Source organism: Rosa chinensis, chromosome 7 (assembly GCF_002994745.2).
Source record: "Rosa chinensis cultivar Old Blush chromosome 7, RchiOBHm-V2, whole genome shotgun sequence".
Taxonomy (NCBI): domain Eukaryota; kingdom Viridiplantae; phylum Streptophyta; class Magnoliopsida; order Rosales; family Rosaceae; genus Rosa; species Rosa chinensis.
Genome location: NC_037094.1, coordinates 27712350 through 27730543, shown reverse-complemented (window position 1 = coordinate 27730543; position 18194 = coordinate 27712350). Strand labels below are relative to the sequence as shown.

The following is an 18194-nucleotide window of genomic DNA, read 5'->3' as shown; positions in this document are numbered from 1 at the left end:
TTTTTACTCCATTATTTTGTCATTCGCACTACTGCCATGTACATACACAAAGCGCTAACTTCGAGAAAGCTGGGTTTTGCTATAAAATGAATCAAATGATTGAGGTCTTGCAATAGCAAGAAACAACGAGCTACATCTAAACAGTGTTTAACAAGTCTTATCCAAGTGTTCCACCTCTATATATCAAAGCTGAAGAAAACCACGGCCTAAAATCACAGTTCCATCGACAGAAATTAACAATGGCTCTAGAAGCCATATCTTCCAATGAGCCCTTCAACTTCATCATCTATGACACCATCTCCGCAACCTCCTACAGCTGCCAAGACTCTCCGGCTGTGGCCGAGACCAGCTTCTTACTGGAGAACTGTGCCACTACTACTACTCCTACCATTAAAGAGGCCGGAGCTCAAGATCAGAATCAAAGCGGTATTGTAGCTTTAGAGAGTTGTACCACACTCGGAACTCGAAGTCGGAGCCTGACGTCTGTGACTCAACAGCAAGGGAGGAAGAAGAGGAAGCGAAAGCCGAGGGTTTGCAAGAACAAGGAAGAAGCCGAGACGCAGAGAATGACTCACATTGCTGTTGAGAGAAACCGCAGAAAGCAAATGAATGAGCATCTCGCTATTTTGCGCTCTCTCATGCCTGAGTCTTATGCTCAAAGGGTACTACTACCTTATAGACTTTATCTTCCATTAAAATGGAGTCAATTATTTTACTCCATTGTTTAATTATAATTTTTGGTATTCGTTTATGGATATTTCTAGGAATCACCAAAATCATGCATGTAGTACTAATTCAGGCACAACTGTGGCAGCATTTTATGAATCTGTTTTCTGCTTAAATAGTACTATATATACTTGATGGGAATTTCAGAAGAATTTATAGAAGTTTGAATGGAATGTAATTCAACTTTAGGGGGGGGGAAAAACGAAGAGTTAATTGGATAGTGAAGTAATGCAGAGATATTCAGAGAAACCAGTCAGATTAAATTGAAGCTGGGAAATTGGCATTATTTTTGTTAAGTTCTCCTTCGTTTTTCTTTCCTCTCCTCTTTTTTTGTCACGTGTAAAAGCAAGTACCTGGTGTAAGGGCCATAGCTCAAATTATTAAAGTAAGAGTACTTGATATTCTTTTCTATTCTTTCGCATAAATCATGTACGATGAAAATTATTAAAATCCATCTTTCTCTTTTTGTAATCATGTGATTATCATATTGCCGACTATATGACTATAATACTTATTAGGACTAAAATGATTTAATATATTTTTGTTGGCACTGTTCAACAAACTCTATGTTAATTTGGAGTATGGAAAACAAATCAAAATCTCATGATTTCAGTACCAGCTTTTTTTGCTATTTTTTTTCTAATTGTTTTCTGTGTAGGGTGACCAAGCCTCTATAGTGGGTGGTGCCATAGAGTTTGTGAAGGAGCTTGAGCACCTTTTGCTGTCCCTTGAAGCTCAGAAGCTTCAACTTCAACAAAGCAAGGTTGTTAATGAAGATAGCAGTACTACTTCCAACTCCAAAGTTGTACAGCCAATTATAACCCCATTCTTACAATTTTCGGAGTATGATATTTCCCAAGGTCAGTCGTCTTGGTCTCAACAGCAGAGCCCTAACAAGTTCACATCAAAAACCAAGGCAGACATAGCTGATATTGAGGTCACATTGATTGAGACCCACGCAAACCTTCGAATTGTGACGCGAAGAATTACCCCGAGACAGCTTTCAAAGTTGGTTGCAGGAGTTCAAACACTTCAACTTACCATCCTTCATCTCACTGTTAACACCATCTACCCTTTTGTTCTCTACTCCATTAGTGTCAAGGTATGTAAATATTTCACCAAAGCTTTTCACATTATGTTCTGCATGTATTCATATTTCTGAAAATCCAGAAAAGAAAAAAGTACCCAGAAAACGGATTATGTGCTCAGATATTCAAGGTTTCAAGAGAATAATCATATATGGTTTAGAAGAAAGGAAGGGTGGTGGCCTGGGGCGTGTTATAGTCATACTATTAGGTATCATCACCCATTATTGTCTTACATTTGAGTCTCTGATCGATGCACTTCTTCCCTATTTGATTGCCAAATTTTATTTGTTTGCTCATTTGGAATTAATACTCTTTGAAATCCTATAAGAGTTTTGGCTAAATTTGGAAGATCATTGTATGTGCAGATTGAAGAAGGGTGCTTACTCACTTCAGTAGATGACATAGCAGCAGCATTTTACCACATGCTTAGAGTAATTGAGGAAGCAGCTGCCTTGTGTTAATATAAGTGTTATGACTTTTACCTGACTCAATGCTCTAATTAGGCTTAGCTATAGGAGTGCCACCACTTTTCTTAATTTCTGCAATAAAGCTTCCCTTGTTTTTGTATGTAGCTACAGTAGTAAATAGGTTGAAATTTCCTTCTGCTTTCCTTTTGGGTACAAGACAATTTCTTAGGGTGCGGTTTCCAAGTTTCCTTAATTTGCAATTGAGTCCAGAATCGCGTTAATCTTGTATCACTTTTTATGAAAGACAACTTCAATAACGTTCGAAGAGGGACATTATTTACGATGAGGGAGGAATGATTAGCCTATGTGACTTTCAGGAGCCAATTTTTAGGGAGGGGATCCTCTCCTGAGCTAGAAAACTAGCTGAGCTTCCTAACCTTTTCACCATAAACTGCCATGTGTCCAAAAATAATCCAACGGCTCCTATTTTATATTGTACTTAATTCATCTTTTGCAGCTTAATCCAATGGCTGTAATAGGACCAAAACATTCTCCTTCTCTCACTGCCTGCTCTCTCTCTTCTTCTTCTTCTTCTTCTTCTTCTTCGTCTAATCAACTGCAGTCCTCCACCTCCCTTCCGCTAAACCTATCTCTTTCTTCATGATCATTCATATTTTTTTTCTTCCTTGCTTTCTTCAATTTCATACGGAACCAAAAATAAAAACAATCTTTCAATTCTCAGGAACTTGGGTAACTGAGATTGAACCTCAACCATATGAGATTGAACCTCAGCAAAATCTCAAGCTTGGTTAAAATCGGTGCCTGGGTCTTACCCAAATCTCATTTTGATTTGATTGTTTATGTTTCTGATAAATGAAACCAATTTATGGGCAAAATCTGAGATTGAACCTCAAGTCCTCATCAAAATCAAATCAAGTCAAAACTTTGGTAAAACTACAATCCTTTAGTTTAATCCATTGAACCTCAGCAAAATCAATTCTAAATGAAAATTGAATCTCAGATTTCACCCTTGGCATTCACTCTTTTCTCTTCTTTACCCAAGTACCCAGACCAAATTAAGGTTGTATTTTCAATTAAATATCAACCGGAATCTCTAAGAAATAGAAGATGAAAATTGAATATTTTGAAGTTTTTCTTTCGAGACCTGAGTTTTTCAAATAAAAAGCAAATGATTGTGAATGAGAATTCAAAACCGATCGTTTAGCAAATTCGAGAACTGGGTTTTTCAAATAAAAAGCAAGTTTATGTTTATGTTTCTGTTTCAATTAAATATCTACTTTGTTTTTTATTTGATTCTCCAAGTTGCTATGAATGGGAATTCGAAGCCGGAGCAGGTGCAACAACATGGAGTTTGATGAGGCTTCATGGCATAGTAGATATGAGAGAGAGAGAGAGAGAGAGAGAGAGAGAGGAGATAAGGTATGGTCATGAATAGGTAGGTGCCGTTAGATCTGTTTTTGGACATGTGGTGGAATAAGATGAAAAGGTTAGGAAGCTCAGCTAGTTTTCTAGCTCAAGAGAGGATCCTCTTCCCAATTTTTATTGAGATAATGACCATTTACACAATTTTAGCTTAAAAATTGTTCATATACTCCACTACCCAATCTAATATCTATTGACAGTATTGTCCTCATTTTAATTAATAAATTACACTCATATATATATATATATATATATATATATATATATTCCCTGCCCTCTTCGATCTATTCTCTCTCTCCTCCCCCTCACCGATTTCTTCTCTCACCGGAGACTTTCCATGCCTCCTTCCTTCCTTCTCCCTAAGCCCATTTCCTTCTTCCTTCACTCCACTCTCACCTACTCTGCTTTCCCAGGTTTCCTTGGATTTCGCCCCCCTAAGCTCATGGTTTCACCGATGAAAATGTTTTCAAAAGAACTCAAGGCTTCCCAGTCGACGGTGTCTCCGACTTCGGTGATTGCTTTCGATCGGAGAAGCAAGGACGACAAGACAAAGGAGTTGGAAGGGTCGGAATCGGTGACGGTTTCGCCGACGTCGGTGATTGGATTCGAGGAGAGAGCTGAGGAGAGGGGGGTTGGGTGTGCCTTGTCAAGAGAATTGAGTAGCTCCGACAGGTTGGAGTTCAGGTCCGGGCTCTGACTCCGTCGTTCAGGCTTCTCTTCTTCTTCTTTCTTTCTTCTTTTTACCCCCTCTTTCTGGTAAAATGCGTAGGAGGCCTCCAACGTCGTCCATGTTGTTGCGGTGGTTTGTTTCTCCGAAAAATTGGCCGATTTCAATATGCATGGGATGTTGCTAGTAGTGATTGTTTTGTTTATTATGATTTGGTTGGATAATAATAAGATTATTGGGGGGCGAAAAAACGATTTTGGAAGGCAATAATAAGATTATTGGGGGATAATAATAAGATTATTGGGGGACAAACAAACGATTATTGGAAAGCAAAAATAAGATTATTGGGGGCCAATAAAAAGATTATTGCGGGGTAATAATAAGATTATTGGGGGCAATAAAGTTGGACGCCGGATTCCGGTCACCGGTCTTATCACCGGAATCCGGCGGCTGGTCAACGGAATCCGGGGGTCTGTCAAAGGAATCCTGCGGCCGGTCACCGAAATCCCACGACAGCCTACCGGAGTGCGGCAAAGTCTCTCTCTTAGTGATAAAGGAAGAGAGGGCAAAATTGTCCTAAAAATAAACAAAAAAAATAAAAAAAATAACTTAATCGGGTATTAGGGAAATATATATATATATATATATATATATATATATATATATACACACACACAGCCCTTCTTGGCTGCTGATATCCGCACCTAAGCAAAAGGTGCGGATTTCCAGTTTTTCCCCACTTTACTATCATATTTTCACATCTTAACCTCTCAGTTTTTAGGTCCTAATGTATAGATCACTTCTGCAAATTTTCAGTCAATTTGGTAATCGTTAAGGCATCCAAAACTGCAATTTACAATTTTAAACACGAACGGTTCCGGTTGGACAGATTCAGTTCGTTCGTGTAAATTGCAGTTTTGGATGCCTTAATGATCATCAAATTAGCTTAAATTTTGTAGAGATGATCTATACATTAGGATCTAAAAACTGAACGGTTAAGATGTGAAAATATGATCAGAAAGTGGGTAAAAATGAGAAATCCGTACGTTTTACTTATGTGCGGATATCCGCACCTGAGCAAGGTTGTGTGTGTGTGTGTGTGTGTATAATATTGTATAAGTGGGCAATCTCTTAGAGTGCTTGGGTAAGTGGGGTTAGTTAACCCCAAAATTGTCACTATGCCAAAAACTGCATCAGACGACAGACAGAAACTGTTGTCTGATTTGGAGTGCCACCGTTGTAGAGCGAGCCGTTGTCTGTTGAAAATTCAGACAACGGTGGAACACAGTTGTCTGATAAACAAACAGGCAACGGGTATGTGTTATAACTGTTGTGTGATGGATCGACAGATGGCTCGGCAGATGCCATGCGCAGCTGCGCAGCAGTTGAAGCGCTGCCTTCAGACAACAGTGCTTGGTTTCAAACTGTTGTATGTTATGCATATCAGACAACATACTTTTATTTTTTCTGTTGTCTGATTGATCCTCAAACTTCAGTGCTTGGACTATATCTGTTGTATGATCAACATTTGGGACAACGGAATTCAATTGCCACTGTTGTCTGATTTAGTTTTTGGACAACAGAGTTCAATTGCAACTGTTGTGTGATTTAGTTTTTGGACAACAGAGTTAATTGCTTCTGTTGTATGATTAATGTTTAGGACAACTGACTTTAGTTGCTTCTGTTGTGTGAGTAGAAATTATAATACACTGATTTGTTAAGAACCGATGTGTGATATGAATCATGGCAATCAATTTCTGCCCCATTTTCGGCCATTCAGACAACGAGCAGTCGACATTATATATATTCTGTTGTGTGATCACCTGAATTAGATTGTGCATTCATTTCGGCTATTTACCAAATGGACAGTACTCCATCAAACACGAATATTGAAAACCATCAAATGAGTAATCTAACCAATACTTTAAACTTCAAAAGCAAAAGAGGTGCATTTCCAAATAAGAAAGCCAACATTTTAAACAAGAAAAGCATTCTAGTGCATGCCCATCTACTTGGGACATCAAAAAGCTGATACACATATATGTATTGTTCCAAAACATGCCACATGGTGCGTGACAATAATGTACCAGCAGAGAAGCACAAAAAAGATGCTTTCCTTATCAAAATTGTACCAGCAACAAGTGCACTACTTCAAGGCTCATGCACGTATGTGTTGACAACAAATTTTCCCCACTCATTTCGCACTTGATCAATATCTGCTTGGGTGTATTGGCTGCTGCCTCTCCTCTCCCACTGAAATCAGTTTATTATATCAAAAGAATTAGTAACCAAACTTATTGGTGAATAAGGCATGGACATAACAACAAAGTTCTGAAAAATTGAGTCTAGTTACTATATTTATAGCTATATATATGTCGATACCTTCATAGGAAACAATGACATGTCTTTATCCTCAATGATATCTCTCATGTATCGCATGATAAAGTATCCACACTCCTTGTTGCTAGGTTGGGGAGGAATGCCCTAAACACAATCAAATGACTCAAGAAGTGAAATCGGACAAAATGAAATATTGTTTTCTGAAAATCAGAAGTAGTGAATCTTACAGCCAAATTTTTCCATTGGACTGAACTGCGGCCTTGCTTTTTCTTTTCAGCATTATACATACGCATAGCACTACACCAAAACAACAATATAATCAATACTTCTGCCATATAGGAAAGGAAACAACAAGTACTGTATTCAACAGATTTTATAAAATTGAGGCATGTGTGATCAATATATAAACCAGTGACTCACGTTTCCACGATAGACATCCAATCTCCTGTGGGTAAGCGTCTTTTTAGCGGGTCCATAAAATAGGCGGTTTGTTTGTCCGGATCAACAAGTGTTAAAGTCCAATGATCACTACATGCATGCAAAATGTCATATATCCTTAACACTAAATTTTTGTTTCTGACACAAGTTACTTAATTATGAAAGTTTGCAAACCTTCGTGAACTTACCCCGAGTTAAATGGCAACATGAACATCTGTCCTGGTTTAGCAGTTGCAAGCCTTTCTTTGATGTGTTGGGCCCTGACAGTTCCATTCCCACACCCCACAGCACCAACAAGTGAAGGGTCAACAAATGCAACCATGTCAAGCATTTTATAAGCCTTCAATTGATCATAGAGGTACCTGATAACAAACATTTACACAATGCAAGTTTCAGCAACTGCATTTCTTATCAAGGCAACAAACATTTACACATAGTAAGTTTCAGCAACTGCATTTCTTATCAAGGCAACAAACATTTACACCAAGTCAGTAAGTTTCAGCAAGATGCATTTCTTATCAAGGCAACAAACATTTACACAAAGTAAGTTTCAGGAACTGCATTTCTTATCAAGTTAACAAACATTTACACCAAGTCAGTAAGTTTCAGCAACTGCTCCGATTATCAAGGCAACAAACATTTACACCAAGTCAGTAAGTTTCAGCAACTGCATTTCTTATCAAGGCATTGGGGAGAAAGAAAAAAAAAAATATATATATATATATATATATATAATAACAGTACTGCATATTTCCTACCTCTGGTACACTACAATGCATGTTCCAGTTAATTCCCTCATGCTTGCCAATCGCCGAACATCTTTTCCCAATATATAAGTCTTGCGAGAAAATCCAAACACTTCAGGCTCCATGTAGAAGCTGATTGTATTCCCATCTTTGAATGCATCTTCACCCCACAAACATAACATCTTTAATGAAGCTGGTAATGATGGTGCCAATTTAGCCAAGCCAAATTCAATCTCCGAGTCTTCTTCCCCTATCTCTTTCCTTTTCTTCTTCTTTTCAGCACTATCCTTGGGAGGTTTCTACAATAAGAAAATAAATGTGAGGTATATATCATAAATATATGCTACAAATCTAAAGTTATGTGAATTTCTATAAACAATTGAATGTTACCGAAGTATCTATAGATTGAATTAGACTGAGTTTTTACCTTGAGATGTGATTTTATGACTAGGTGTTTAGGCCATGCTATCCAACTCCCCATAGCCTGCTTCACTGTTTCAATTTCATCTTTCACAGGAAATGGCACTTTTGCTTTCTCCTCAAGCGCGGCATAGATAGAAACGCGCACATTGCCATTCCCTAGTGGAGTGCCATGAACAAGTTGGGAAGGATCCTCGCACTCCATAACAGTGGCACAAGCAACAATATGTTCAACAGAACCTATTGCCAACTTGCATTCAACCTCAGCTACCTTTGACTAAAATGTAGACAAAAAAAAACAAGATTTATAGCTGGAAAGTAACAATAACTTGCAAGCTTGAGACAGTTTCAAAAAATTGGAAACATGAATAATAGTTATTCACCACCAACTATTGTTTCTTCGATTTGCAGCAAAACTTTCCAGATTTCAAGTAGACATTCAAAGATACTATTTTCCAGAGTTTCATGCTATTCGCAATGAAATTCTTTAACTGTGCAGTAACTTAAAAATAGCATAATGGACTCACTTCAACTCTGTTTTTCTCCAAACCAAGTTCAAAATGATCATTGAAGATTCGCCTTTAAGCTACCAAAAACTGAGAGTAAAACAAGTACAGTTTTTTTGAAAAATCATGAAATGACCGACTGGTTTAGTTTTGATAATTAAACTTTGATCTTTTCCAGTTCATTATTGGCGTTAAGTAAGACCAAATTACCTTTGATGTGGGTGGACACATCGTCAAATCCACGTATTCTACCCCCTCCTCATTCTCCGGCTCCTTGGTCAGATTGACATTTTCTTCAACAGCCTCAGTGACATCCTCACGATTGACAACTGCTTTCTCAACCAACTTGGGAAACTCATTACCTCTGTTGGAGCAAGGACGTTTATCCAACCTACCTTCCTTAGCGATCTTTGTCCGTTTCCTTTTATGTATGAGGGTGTTGTTTTCCATTGCTTCAAAAATGCTCCGAATTTTAGTTCCATCCACAATGTTTGCTACTTCTTCCAACGGAGCTTTATCCGATTCTTGAGCAATCTCATCTACTGTCCTTGAGCAACTTCCTTGGCCAGATGCATGTGGCTGAATAGTTGCACCTTCTTTTCCATTTACCTTTGCTTCAAGTGCAGCAAACTTGGCCTCCCACATAGCCCGCTCATCTGCAAGTATTTTTTCTTTCGCTTCCTCAATTATCCTCTCCCTTGCCTCCTCTACTATCTTCTCTCTCTCCTCTAACAATATTTTCTGCACACTAACTCTGACAGTAGCTTCTATGCTCTCCTTTCTACGTTTAGGGAGGTGGAAGTAAGTAGAGGGAGTGACAAAACCTCCTATTCCACGCACTCTTCCCCCATGCTCTGGAGTCCCCAAAGCCAATGTCAAGACATCATTTGTCCCTTCAGCATTTAGTTCTCCACTAGCAACCTTTCTCTTCAAGTTTGCCTGAAAGTTTAGAGTAGGAAATATCATTACATATCATGTTCAGAAACCTTATACACCTAGTCATAGGCTTTCTATATTGGACTTACTATCTTTTCAGCAGTCCTTTTTGACTCCTCATCCTTGAAACTGCCATCCTTTGTTTGCCGTCCTTTTATCCACAAAGTGGCCCTATCAACTTCTTCGTCACTCATTCCGGTAGCCTACAAAGTGAAATAGTTAATGCATGCATTACACATGGTGTAAACTCCATACTAGTAAGGTAGAAAACAGTTTCACTAACCAACTCATCCTCCAACCCTGCATATCCCTTACGGGACATTCTATGAGGATACTTATTCAAGCTGCGCCTCTCTTGTTGCTCACGACGCTTTTCCTGCAAAATAAGGATACTTAGTTAAATGAGAAGTCTATATATACATAACTGCATTTGATATTTGTACAAGTAAATGATTTTAATAGAAGTGCATTTATACCAAGAATGAGGCCTTCGTCCGCATTTTCACAAATTCTGTCCAATGGTCAGCAAGGATGAAAGGATAATCATCCGGAGGATATCGCAAGGCTTCATGGTCATCCAAATAGGGGATAATGTACTTGGAAGTAAGTAGAGACTTGAATTGCCTCCACTTCGTTGCAGCAGATTCCAAGACCAATTTTTTAGCTTCAGGACCAATCAAAAATGGAACCTGTGCGTGTTTCGTTGCTAAATATCAGTTCAAGGTTAAGAAAATAGCGAAAAATTGAAACAATATAATGAACACTATTATACCAAACTAACTAACTGCACCTTTAATTCTTAATAAAACTGAGACTGATTTGCATACCTGAACACGTTGCCAGATTTTGTTCTTCTCTTCATCAGTTGCCGCTTTCCAGTTTTCCCTTATTATCGGTACTTTCCTTCTTGCCAATACACCAATGTAGCTTTGCATTTGCTTAGCCACCTTCCCACAAGGGGTCCCTTTTCGGTTAAATAAAACAACCTTCTTCTGAATACGATTCTTGCGGCTTGTAATGCGTGACATAGTCACCGCATGCCGCTTCAGCAACTTTAGGCCCCCGGTTGGTTCAACTTCTTTCTTTTTGGACTTTCCCTTATTTGAGTGAGATCCATCAGAAAATGAAGATGTTGTTGGTGACTTCAAAGACTTGGTCTTCTTATGCTTCGCACGTTTTTCCTTCGACTTTGTCTTCTTCGATACACTAGCAGATGGTGATCCCGCCATTATCTACACAAATGTTAGCCCCATTAGTACAGCAAAACAGAAAAATCATAGTCATTTCCAAAACAAACACTTAACACATAGTAGTACATAAATCTGCAAGTGTTTAAAATAACACACTTTAACACATATTACTACACATAATTAGTGCAGAAAATAAGAGTAATTAAAATAACAAACACTTAACACAAATTGAAGCAGAAAGTAAGAGTAATTAAAATAACATAAACTTTAACTTGGTACATTAAACTTAACAGAAAATAACCAACGTTGACCACACATTTAGTTAGCCAAATATCCTTTACACATGTCAATTATAAATTACATGAATACTACTATGTGAACTACTCTCCCTCAACTACTATATCCTCATCCCCTGCACGCCTATAACCCATTGGCTCCTCATCCGGATAGTTATCAAGTGACTGAATAGTAGGCATCGTAGTTGCGATGGGGGGGTGAGAAAGAATGGTGTCCCCAACATCATCATACTCAACAGATTCATGGTAGTCTCTTTTTGGGACTCTTACCACAACATGCCACCTACGATCTACAGGGTCTTCAACATAAAATATTTGCTCCACACTTTTTCCTAAAACAAAACTATCGTTTAGATAACCTTTCCTATTCAGATTAACCAAAGTGAACCCAAGATCATCTACTCTAACACCCTTTTGATTCTCTACCCAATCACACTTAAAAATAGGAACCCTAAACTGACCATAGTCAAGTTCCCATATTTCAACAATCACCCCATAGAAGCTCATGTCTTCAGTAATAAGGTTTTTGTCCCTAGCAGTAGCTACTTGAGGTGTTTTGGCAACCAAATAAACCCCACTGCTTTGTGTCGACCGAAGATCATCGCGAAACTTAGTGTTATATTGCACCCCCCCTATTTGGTAACCACTAAACTTCGGGACTTCATTGCTTGGTTCATCTGCTAGCCACCTCACAATCTCTGGGATGTCACAACCTGGTTCTGCAAGCTGTGATTCAACCTACAAAATAAAATATAGCAGTCAACATTTCTGTGCTCAAATCATCCAAAACATTTCTAGCTACAATTATATACAAGAAATGGAGAATACTTACCCTCTCCTTCACCCACTGGCCAAAAGTCTTGTTTTGTTTGTCCAGCAGCCATTTTTTATTCTTTTTGTACTTGGGAAACTCCCTCTTCAAATGCTCCATGTGTTCCCTACAAGAATATTTGTAAAGTGTTAAGTGTATAAGCATTAGAACAACAAAATAAACAAAACTGTAAAAAACAGAATTTAATGATTGACTTACAAAAAGTAGCTTCTAAATTCATCAGTGTTTTGAAGCACGCATAGATGAGCTTGCTGAAATTCTTTGCCATAAACTGACTCAACAGTTGCACCGGAGGTAGGCTTGTCAACTATGTATTTTTCTTTTGGGATGCCAACAGTCTTGTCATCAAGGAGAAGTTCAGCTAAGAACTCAATCGCCTCTTCAGCTATATAACACTCAGCAATGCACCCTTCCGGATGCCTTTTATTTCTAACATACCCTTTGCACACCTTCATATACCTTTCGAAAGGGTACATCCATCGAAAACAAATCGGTCCACATAGTTCAACTTCTCTAACCAAGTGGACTGTTAAATGAACCATTATGTCGAAGAAAGATGGCGGAAAATACTTCTCAAGCTCACACAAAGTTTCGACCAGATTACTTTGTATTTTTGGAAGCCTTGAAGCATCTATAGTCTTGCTGCAAATTTCATTAAAAAAAAGGCAAAGCCTGATTACTGCAACTCTGACCGGTTTTTCCAACACCCCTCGGATAGCAATTGGGAGTAGCTGTTGCATTAAGGCATGACAATCATGGGACTTAAGTCCGGTCAGCCTCAAATCATCCATTGAAACAAGGCTCGAAATGTTTGAACAATAGTTTTCAGGAACCTTCATGCCATGAAATGATCCACACATACATTTTTTCTCATCTACTGTTAGGTTCCAGCTTGCCAATGGCAAGCGCTTCTTTTTCGGACCATCTAGATTTGGGTGCAGCTGTTGCCTTATACCCATTTCCGCCAAATCCAAACGAGTTTTCAGTCCGTCCTTGGTTTTTCCGGGAATGTTCAACAACGTCCCTATTAGACTATCACACACATTTTTTTCAATGTGCATGACATCAAGGCAGTGCCTAACAGGGAGATACTTCCAATATTCAAGCTCAAAGAATATCGACTTCTTCTTCCAACATGGCCTGGTTTCATCCTCAGCACCCCTATAAGTAGGAGGAGGTTTTTTTTTTCCAAACGGCCACTGTGGAACTTCCTCCTCCAACCTCCTCAACAATTCTTCTCCACTCAATGGCACTGGAGCTGTTGCATGTTCTGGCTGGTTATTGAAAGCAGCCCTTAGCTTTCGATAAGGATGGTGTCTTCCTAAAAACCGCCGATGAATGGTGTAGGCCATCTTTCCTCCATGAACTAGCCTTGTAGGTTCTGTTTTATCAAGGCAAATAGGACATGCATTATAGCCTTTCACTATACTTCCTGAAAGGTTACCATAAGCTGGAAAATCATTGATTGTCCAGAACAGTAAAGCCCTAAGGGTAAAATTTTCATTCTTAATGGCATCGTAAACTCCATTCACCCCTTCCCATAACAGCTTCAAGTCATCTATTAACGGTTCAAGGTAAACATCAATGTCGTTTCCCGGTTGTTTAGGGCCTGATATCAATAAGGTCAGCATCATGTGTTTCCTCTTCATTACCAACCATGGAGGCAGATTATAGGTTACCAAAATAACGGGCCAACAACTATACTTGCTACTTAAGGAACTATGGGGATTGAACCCATCTGATGACAATGCAAGCCGTAGGTTTCTTGGCTCACTACCAAAATCTGGCCATTTATCATCTACCAACTTCCAAGACGTAGAATCTGCAGGATGCCGAATTAAGCCATCCTTGTTTCTATTGGTGGCATGCCAAGTTAAACTCTTCGATGTTTCAATTGATTGAAACATTCTTTTGAACCTAGGAATCGGTGGAAAGTACCACAACACTTTTGCAGGTACTCCCTCCCTTTCTTTTTTGTTTTTGCAGACTTCCCACCTAGAAATACCACATGTAGGACAACACATTTCATCAGCATACTGTTTTCTATATAGAATACAGTCATTCGGGCAAGCGTGTATTTTGGTGTAATTCATTCCCAATGCACTCAAAGTCTTCTTTGCCTCGTACACAGAGGCAGGTATCTCGTTTCCTATGGGCAGAAATTCAGCAAAGGCAATCAACCAGTCAGAGTATGCTGCATCACTCATACCATGCTTCGCTTTCAAGTTGTAAAGCCTAACCAACACATTCATCTTTGTGTGCCTATTGCAACCCGGGTATAAGGGTTTGTTGGCATCTTCTACAAACTGCCTGAATTCATTACACTCAGTTGAAAGCTCATCATTCTCATTGCCTTCCAACTCCACATCACTATCTAATTGTACTTCATAATCTGCCCCTGCATTACCCTCCACAGATTCAGATTCAACACCCTCTGTCTCTGCGCTATCAATATCACTATCTGATTCTGACTCTACCACAACCTCCCCATGTTCTGTCCATTTATCATAACCTACGTCTATCCCATTCATAAACAAGTGATCCTTTATCACTTGTGCAGAAAAGTCTTTCACATTTCCACATTTTGTGCAAGGACAACAAATGCGATTAGGGTCTCTAGCATTATCAACAGCAAACTGACAAAACTCCTTCACTCCTAGCTTATATTCATAAGACCTCCTATCAGCATGCATCCATGACCTATCCATCTACATTACACGAAACTAATTTATAACACAAACCAGGCCTACATTTACCAAACCATTTAAAAAAGACAGCAATTTGCATATATATATACTCCGATATCAAGTGACTAAGCAAAGCATCTATATAAACCAATTTACATGTCAGAGAAGTAAAAAACAAAATTGTTCGACCAAAAATTCATTCAAAAAGTACCTTAACAGTGCTCAGAAATATATAGGTACTCAACATCAAATTAGTTCAGTCAATACATGATATAAACAACAATTAGCATAAATATATGGATATTACGAAATGCATCTCTTTTAATAAACTTCTAGTAGCCTACCTGTCTTATACATTCAAAATGCATTAATTAATCATGGTAAATGCAGATCAATGCATAACCATAAGACACCAAGTCAAACCATACCAAAATGTTTGGACAACATTTTCCCAACTAATAAACATGCTCCACACTTAGTTTGATGTAATATTTTATTGTTTTCTACAAAAGCTTACTGCCCACACAGAGATAAAACAGCCTATTTCAATAAACAAACAACATAGATGCAGATCAATGCATCATGGTAAATGCAGATCAATGCATAACCATAAGACACCAAGTCAAACCATACCAAAATGTTTGGACAACATTTTCCCAACTAATAAACATGCTCCACACTTAGTTTGATGTAATATTTTATTGTTTTCTACAAAAGCTTACTGCCCACACAGAGATAAAGCAGCCTATTTCAATAAACAAACAACATAGATCAATAATTCACAACCATTTTTTATGAATCATATAAAGAATACAAAGAATCATTTTACAGAAAACCTTACCAGTTAAGCTCCCAGCAATACTCTTGCTTAACTCTAGCTAGCTTCAATCTCCCAACTCTAATGGATAAAACCCTATACAACAAAAGCAGTGGTTAAAAGCAAAACCAAAACATGGAGCCGAGAATTTAAGGCGGACCTTCAAAATTAAATACTCTTGTTTTGTATAAACCAAAAGCATATCCAGACTAAATTAATAGAGAACTGAAATCCCTACATCAATACTTCACCAAAACTCAATGCCTTATCAAAGTTATTCACATTGTCAAAAGTGGGAAAAAAACTCAACATATAAGCCACCCTCATTGACCAGTTCACATTACTATGTACTTCAATTAGGTATCTTGATTACAACAACAGAACATAAGGCGGTTTATTTATACTTTTAACTTCATTACTATATGTTAAAAAAAAAACAGGAAAACTAGTTTCACTCTCATAAGTCTACCTCTAAAAAAGTTCAGTTCTTTTGCTCTCAAACAGTGTAGTATACATTACAAAACGAACTGCAATTTGAGCTCATAATATGAATAATCCTTGAGCCAAAAAAACACACCTGAAGTTTAACAAAATGGGAATGGTATCCTACAACATTGACATTCCATTTTCTTTCAACATCCACATTTAGAATCAGAAGCAAATTTCGACCCAGATTTGTTGTTCTTAGAACTTCGATTCCTCCCTGCAATTCGAAAACCAAAACCAACTTCAGAACAACAAAAAAATGTAAACTTGTTTCATTCAATGCACACACATACATAGGTTTCTACTCAAGAAGATTTACTAAGTACCTACAGACAACAAGAATATCTAAATTACAATCAGGTTGTTCATACAAAACATAATAAAGAAAAATTTCACCAACAATTCAATAAACAACTACTAACCACAAAGTCCACAAACCAATTAACAAAACGATCAAATAAGTATAATCTACCAAGAATTAACAGACTAAAAAGAATGGTCTTTCACCAAACAAAGATGGCACCCACTTTTGGACAACTAACATTTACATTTGAAAATATACCCATCTCTTTAACACCTGACAGAAATCGGAGGACTTGACAATCATCTAACAAGGTAAAGTTAGAACAACCAAAGAGAAGAATATGAACGATTGCACATGCAGTACCAATTAAGGAAGTCGCACTCACCCCAAATTCCTAAACGGAACAAAAATAGAATTCAAACACATGCAGCTCAATTATTTTTCCCAATTCCAAACTTTACCTTGACAAACAGACCACCTCGGGCAGAGGATATCGACGATGATCTTCTTCCGCTACTGTTCCAAGTAACCCAGCTCGTTGTTCTTGTTCTTGTTCTTGTTATTGTTGAGTCTTCGTCTTCCTCCTCATCTTCTTCATCCAGATTTAACTCCCCCCTCCCTCCTTTTCCTCCTCCTCCAAATCCCCAAATTGAAAACCCTAATCCCGTGTTTTCAGAAGATGGTGTTCTAAGAAGATGGGTTATGGGAAGAAGATGGGTTTGGAGATGAAGATGGGTTCGATCCGTAAAGAGAAGAACACGGCGGGGTTTTGCTTTGAGATATGAGTTTTCAGGTTTTTGTCGAAGACTAGCTACACCAGTGTTGAAAACGGCCAAGTACATTTAAGTTTCGCTGTTTTGTCGAAGATGGGAGACAATATGAATGCCCTAGCTATTAATTCTTGTCAGTGTGGTAGCTAGACATGCGTTTAAGTTTAGTTTTTTATTTGTATAACCAATTCAGACAACACAGAAATTCATTTTGGTTGTCTAATAATATACAATGAAACTTCAGCATAGAGATCCATGATTAGCAAATCTCCCGCCCAGACAAATCACAAACTCATTTTTCCCTCCAAGGATTACCATCGCACATTCACACAACAAAAATAAGTCATTCCGTTGTAGGAGCTTACTATCGTGTAACAGCATTTCACTCAAATATTGGTCTTTTTGCGATACTCACTCACATTTTGGGGTACATGTGATTTTCTTCCTAACTTGCACAACGGAAACAAAAAAATGCGTTGTATGTTATTTTGCAACTTACTCTCATACAACATATACAACAATACTGTTGTGCAAGGTGAGTCAAAATTTCGACCCAAATTTGAGCAAGGTGAGCGGGAATTTTTTTTTTCATTCAGACAACAGACAAATCCTTAAAACTGTTGTACAATAATCTTGGACCCAAAAAAATTTATGAACAACCCCCTTATACAACGCCAATCTCATTAAACCTGTTGTGTGATGCAGTTTCAATGATCACACAACGGAAATTTTTTTTTCGTTGTCTAAAAAGTGTAGTGTGATGCATTTTTTGGCATAGTGTGTGTAAATGTTTATTATCCTATTTTTATTGTCCGATCATAAAAGTTTATAATTGTAAGTTCCATTTTGTATGTAGTAAGATATTTGTGTTAGTTTTAGTTTGGCCCGTATTATGACCATATATAGCAGAGGATTTAAGTGTCAAAATGTCAAAAAATTGATATTTATTTTCAATCAATGAAAACTCAGGACAATAAAATAAACATGACAGATTATAGTTTTTTCATTTTTCTTCTTTTTGACCTTATTTGTCAAGGACACAATAATATTGTAACTCACAAGATGTCTCTCTTTCATCCTTCTCTTTAATAACGG

General features: G+C 37.9%; 3 protein-coding genes across 3 annotated transcripts; 1 reads left to right on the top strand and 2 right to left on the bottom strand.

Annotated features, from left to right (window-relative positions):
• LOC112175779 (transcription factor bHLH71) lies at positions 1-2538 on the top strand. Its single transcript, XM_024313524.2, has 3 exons — positions 1-662; positions 1385-1828; positions 2180-2538. Exons 1-3 carry the CDS (start codon positions 240-242, stop codon positions 2273-2275), a joined length of 963 nt encoding a protein of 320 aa, XP_024169292.1. The 5' UTR covers positions 1-239; the 3' UTR covers positions 2276-2538.
• Positions 2539-6149: 3611 nt separating this feature from the next.
• On the bottom strand, positions 6150-16133 carry LOC112175821. The gene is made up of 14 exons (XM_024313572.2): positions 16117-16133; positions 15564-15635; positions 10545-10949; positions 10194-10406; positions 10001-10093; positions 9807-9920; positions 8992-9720; positions 8283-8552; positions 7868-8154; positions 7298-7471; positions 7092-7199; positions 6899-6968; positions 6714-6815; positions 6150-6584 (listed from the first exon to the last, which is right to left on the bottom strand). Exons 3-14 carry the CDS (start codon positions 10944-10946, stop codon positions 6483-6485), a joined length of 2664 nt encoding a protein of 887 aa, XP_024169340.2. The 5' UTR covers positions 10947-10949; positions 15564-15635; positions 16117-16133; the 3' UTR covers positions 6150-6482.
• On the bottom strand, positions 11288-14743 carry LOC112177723. Its single transcript, XM_024315984.1, has 3 exons — positions 12234-14743; positions 12036-12141; positions 11288-11941 (listed from the first exon to the last, which is right to left on the bottom strand). The coding sequence occupies exons 1-3, from the start codon at positions 14741-14743 to the stop codon at positions 11288-11290; spliced, it is 3270 nt and encodes a 1089-aa protein (XP_024171752.1).
• Positions 16134-18194: the final 2061 nt, after the last annotated feature.